General features: G+C 36.7%; 1 protein-coding gene across 1 annotated transcript in view; it reads left to right on the top strand.

Annotated features, from left to right (window-relative positions):
• Positions 1-757: 757 nt before the first annotated feature.
• Positions 758-6,000, top strand: part of LOC129229490 (oxysterol-binding protein-related protein 8-like) — a 46,623-nt gene continuing 41,380 nt past the window's right edge. The window contains exons 1-2 of the mRNA XM_054863808.1: positions 758-893; positions 3,632-3,708. Coding sequence (XP_054719783.1) covers positions 869-893; positions 3,632-3,708 — 102 coding nt within the window. The 5' untranslated portion in view covers positions 758-868. The remainder of the gene's footprint in view (positions 894-3,631; positions 3,709-6,000) is intronic.

Raw genomic sequence — 6,000 nt, 5'->3', positions numbered from 1 at the left:
TAGGGGGCTCGAGCCCCCCCCCCCCTTACCCTCCTATATGGGTACCCTTCCTGACCCGATCCAGGTTCTCACCTTTCGTTGCGACGCTTCTCGAGAGATGAAAACAAGGATCACTCTTTACATAATTAGAAGTTTATCTTTCTTCTTTCTATAGATATATCACAGCACTGAATCCTTGTTCGCAGGCCCTTTCATTTCAAAATTTTCCAGTGTGTGGGGGGGGGGGGGGGGTGGGGAGGCGCATTACTTACTTTCTGTTGTGGAAATTGAAGAATCGCAACCGTGTAAAAAACTTCGCTTTTTATTAAACTTTCGTCTCCCTCAGGCTGGAAAATACTGGCATGACATATTGGTAATATTTCCGATAAGAAAATACGGGAGTCAATTTTCCACGCTTACTTCTATGTTCTCTGAAAAAAAAATGAAAAGAAGGAAAAAAAAAAGATGATAACCAAGGTCAAAACGCGACTGGTCTTTTTCCAGACCTCCTCTCCGTACTCCCCACTGGGGGGGAATCGGAATGGACGGATGCTTTTTTCTTCCCTTGAGGGAAGAATTCTCCGATGTTGTCATGGCAACCGACATCATGGCGAACATTGGTCGAAAAGCGCGCCGAAGTCCCCAGTATTCGCTTTTACGTCACATGACTCAGCTCGCTCTATTGCTGCAGTTCGCGTTTACTCCAAGGCGCAGGTTGAAAGGGTGAAAGTTGCTCTCGTGGAAGTTCTTTTTACTATTCTGTTTGGATTTTGCGGTGGTTGGCCCCAAACGATCACGAAAACACAAGTGCGTTCAGCGATGTTTGGGCCCGACGAGCCTGTGTTTACGAATTCGGAATTATGTTCGATAAACAACGATTTTTAAATGAATGGCAGTGATGCCTGGTTCTATGGGTGAGTGAGTGACAGCAAACCTCCGTGTTGTGCTATTTTTAATCCATATTATAATTTTTTTTCTTGTGTTACTTTTCCGAATATGATGCATGTGATATTTCTAGGAAATTTTGTCGCAAATTTGTAAAAATGAACTTGCAGCAGCTCAAAAGTTCTTGCTCTTGGCAAGGTAAATTGTGCATGTTTACGTTTGTTTTAACCAAGTTTTGTATCCCTGTACAAAAAATAGTTGTTTATTTTCTGTGCAGCATGGTGCAAAACTTTGAACATGTTACAAAATGTAATTCTGATACGCATAGAGTTTAAAAAACTTGATTTTTTTTTTTTTTTTGTGCAATATGGATGAAACAACATTATTTAGAGTGTTTACTAATGCTACCTATTATCTGTCATTTGCTTGTATGATTATTAATTTGCTTTAGTGACCAAAATATTGCAAAATTCCAAAACTTGCAAATGCATTGACACGTGCCGTTTGTTGTGTTTTCTTTCACATTGGCAGCCATGGTCTATTTATTAGAATTTATGGGAAAAAAATAGTTAAAAAAATGTATATTGTTTATTGAATTAGATGTTTTTGTATAATAAAGTTAACTTTTTATTCATTTAAAGTTATCATTTTTGGAACTTTGCTTCACCCAGTGTTAGAAATAAGTGGTTGTTAGTTGTATTTTGCAGGGGGTGCCCATCTAGGAGGGGTTGTAATGCAGACTGTGTCATTAAAATTTTTATGGGGTCTTTTTTAATGGATATTTCTTTTTTTTGGGGGGGGGGCATGGTTTTTTTGGGGGTGCACCCTTGCTCTTAGAGGGGGGATGGGCACTCCTGTATTTTGCAACCAAAAATTTTGATTTGATGCCTAGATTTCCAGCCGTAGGTTCCAAATATGATGCTTAATTTTGGATCACAGTGAAGCTTTTCCTTTCCTGACTCACCCGGATTAAGACTTGTGATTAGTCGGAAAGAATAAATTTCTAAAAGTGATTTTCGAATGAGTTTTTTTTTTTTTTTTTTTTGTCTTTAAAAAAAATTTTTCTTTGGTATGTTTAGAAAATATGCCATCAGCAACGTGTAGCATTCAGCAATGCATTTCGGCAGTGTAGTTAATGAAATTTTTTTAATGTTTAGACCAGGGTTGGCAAGTTTCTGCCGAGGCGGTTAAAACCACTGGTAGAAACCGGTTAAAACCGGCATGGCAAAAACCACTTTCTGCCACTTTGTGGCAGAAACTGGCAAAAACTCACAAAATGAAAAATTAATTCTTGATATACAACAGAAAATGCATGGAAAAAAATAATTAATTGTTAACCAAAGTACTGTAATTTTATATCACGATTCAAAATCAGATGTTACATTGTTTGGACCCTGCAATTGCCTCTTAGAAAAGGTGGTTTCAAAAATCTAAACAGGTTCTCAATTTACTACACACAAATGAGAAATATTAGAATATTCTTAAAACAGAAGAGCTAGCAGCAGACAATGCATCAAGGAGCGAGCAATGTTCGTGAAACTTTCATCTATTGTATAACTGGTCCACCATGTAGTAACTGGGGTTGTGGTAAGAATTTGACTGGAAAAATAAGTTTCGAGAAATGGGTGCGATTTGTTTTGCAAAGCTGTGACATTAGGTACAAAATTCTAGACAAGTAAAATTCTGACACTTTCTTCTTGAAGCAAGCGACATGATAATTTCAATCACAAAGAATTTATAGGAAGCATTTGAGCGAGCAGATTACAATCAGTAATGCCCGTTTAATTCTGTATGTCACTCCTCTTTCCTAAGCACCCCCATATGATTTTTTATCCTCTGTTAAATTAATCCAAATACTACGAGCCTCTGCAATTGAAAAGTTCCCTTTCTGAACTAAATCAAGGGCACTAGCACTGGATTTTATTTTTTTAAATGATGAAATGATGTTTAATTTTTTAGTTTACTTAAACAAATATCATTTACTAATTACTTGAGTGATTGAAGACACTTTTAAGTTTTTGCCAGTTTCTGCCGGTTTTTACCAGTTATAACCAGTTTCTGCCACTGGCACGGCAAAAACTAGTTTCTGCCGGCAGAAAGCCAACCCTGGTTTAGACACAGGCTCATCATTTTGAATTTCCCCAAGGGTGGGAGTTCATGGGCGTGTACTCATGAAAATTAAACTGAAAAGCAACCAAAATCATGCTTACTTATATGGCACATACATTAATTTTTTCAAAGTCAGAGAGGGTCAAATGCTCCTTCCGGACCTTCTAAGTGACAGACCTGCATTTGGATACATACATATATTTGATTCATTAAGAAGGTTCTAGGTTCTTTGTTTTGACACCTATAAACTTAAACTATGCCCATCATCCTGACATCTAAATTTAATTTCTTCTTTCTAACCTTCACTTCAAATGATAACCCTTTTTTAAAATTTGCACAATGTCTTACTTTTACAATAATCGCTTGATTTTTGATGAAGATTCTTTGTTATTAATACCTGTTACTGCATGCATAGTTATGTACCAGGAAAAAATTTAGTTACTTCTACGTTGCCTGTGGACATCGAGTTATAAGTTGCGAGAGGCTTTAAATCAGCAATTTAAATTGTTAAACTCCTGAATTGTGCCATTTAAATTTTAAAAAGATATTAGTCTCTCAATGTTTAAGGAATAAATGCTGCTTTGTTAAAGCATTTTAAGTATAGGTATTTATTGCTTTTATCTTCATTTTGTTTGATACATTTTCTGTTTCATTGAAGGTCATGATTTGACAGAAGAACTTGGCATGACTCCAAGATTTTCTGAAGTGTCAAGCACACCAAGTACTTCACCAAAGGTAACATATTTTGATTTCCATAATGTGCCCAGAAACTATTTTTATAGACTGAAAGAAAGAGGGGTTTAGATGGACTGAGGCTGTTTACATCGTTTATACTTCTGCAAATAGTGAATAATAAAATGTATGTGTAGTACATATATTGTCGCCTCAAAGCAACAGTAAGACATCTAATCCCAGAAATAACACTAAGATATCTTACTGTTGCTCTGAGGTGACGATTAAACAGTATTATACCTGCCAACTTTAATGCAATAAATATAAAATTTTGGCATTTTAGCTGCTAGTTTATTGGCTAGTCCAAGTTTTTTCTGCATTTCCTTATCAGATTACATAAGCGTCTGTAACTCTATCATTCTTATTTCATTGTAACACTTAGACATTAATAACTTTACAGGGCAGGTCCTATGGGTAGCCCAAGCAAGTAGTCTCTTTGGATGCCAAATACAGCCGATACGCCAAAAAAAAAAAGAGGGAAGAAACAAAATAAATTAAAACAAAACTAATTCTTTTTTTTTTTCTTTTCACCTTCAGACTTTTGTAAGAGACTACTTTAAGATCAGTTTTGACCAGGGTTGGCTTTATGCCGGCAGAAACTGGTTTTTGCCCTGCCAGTGGCAGAAACTGGTTATAACCGGTAAAAACCGGCAGAAACTGGTAGAAACTGGCAAAAACTAGAAAACGTTTTTAATAGCTCTAGTAATTACTTAATGACAGGCAATTAAGTAAAATAAAAAATATAACTACATTTTGTCATTGCAAAAACTTAATATAATACAGTAGAACCTCGGTATAACGACCCCCTATGGAACCAACGTCATAAGGTCGTTGTAACGAAAGGTCGTTGTAACGAATTGAAAAAATAATTTAAAAAATGAGCAAAGAAATGATCCGACAGTACATACCTAGAGAACACTTCTAGTGTTTATTTGTTCCATTACTGTATTTTTGAAAAAAAGTCTTTGATTGACGCCTGTTTCAAGTTCATTTGGGAATTTTTCATTATGACTGATTCCATACCCGTTAGATTTTGAAGAAAATCTTCAGAATTAAATTGTCCTTCAAAATATTGACGCAAGGCATTGATTGCATTGAAAGCTTCTTTTTCATTCACTTCTTCAAAAACTTGGACGATTTCTTCTCCGTCGTCGGAATCGCAGATCTCTTCGTTTCCGGTAATACGGGCAATAAAATCGTCCTCATTCAAATTTTCCTCGCAGCACTGTAAATTTTCGTCTACCACAACATACTCATCAAAAGATAATTGATGATCCGGAAATTTGACACTGAGGAGCTGGGTCATTTCATTAGTGTCTGGAGTTTCATCTACAGGAGCATTGGGCGATAAGGGTTCCGGCAACGGTCGAAATTCAGCTGACTGATTTCCCAACTCTTTCTGAAATTCTTCTTTCGTTTTAAAGCCGGCATGACGAAAACAATGTGCGATTGTGTTTTGTGGAACATCATTCCATGCTGATTTGGCTAGATGCATAGCACCTAGGATATGAATGTCGTACGTCTTCTTGTTTTCCATAGCGGCAATCATTCTTCTGACTAACATTTTTCAATAGTTGGATTTGAAGCAATGTATAACTCCCTGATCTAAGGGTTGAAGTATTGCGGTGACATTAGGAGGGAGAAATTCCAATTTTATGGCTTTTAAATTGCCGATTGCGGGATGAGCAGTGCAGTTGTCAACAATCAGCAAAATGTTTCTTTTACTTGCAGCCATCTTCCGGTCAAGTTTTCGAATCCATTCTTCGAATAATGCACTAGTCATCCACGCTTTTTTGTTATTTTTGTACTCAATCGGTAAAGTTTTCACTCCCTTAAAACACCTTGGGTTTGCCGACTTTCCGATTAATAAAAGAGGCAACTTCTCGGTTCCCGTCATGTTTGCCGCAAGAAGAATTGTCAATCGCTGCTTTGAACGTTTTCCTCCGTGCGCATTTTCTTTACTTTTTAGTACCAGACTTTTATCAGGCAACAGCTTGTAGTAGAGAGCCGTTTCATCTGCATTAAATACGTCGTCTGGCTCATATTTTTCAAGTAAAGTTTTCAATTGTTCTTTCCTCCATCCGTTGACTGTTGCAGTATCGACTTCCGCACTCTCACCGCATAGCTTTTTAAAAGAGAGTCCGTGCCTTTCCTTGAACTTCTCAAACCATCCATTTGAAGCTTTGAAATCTATATCAACATCCATTTTTCAGAAAAAACCCTAGCTTTTTCTTTTAAGACATTTCCATCTATTGGAGTATTGCATGACCGCATCGTTTTGAGTCATTCCATTAA

The sequence above is a fragment of the Uloborus diversus genome, chromosome 9 (assembly GCF_026930045.1).
Source record: "Uloborus diversus isolate 005 chromosome 9, Udiv.v.3.1, whole genome shotgun sequence".
NCBI lineage: Eukaryota > Metazoa > Arthropoda > Arachnida > Araneae > Uloboridae > Uloborus > Uloborus diversus.
The sequence above is the reverse complement of the archived record's forward strand: the minus strand, read 5'-3'. Positions and strand labels throughout refer to the sequence as shown.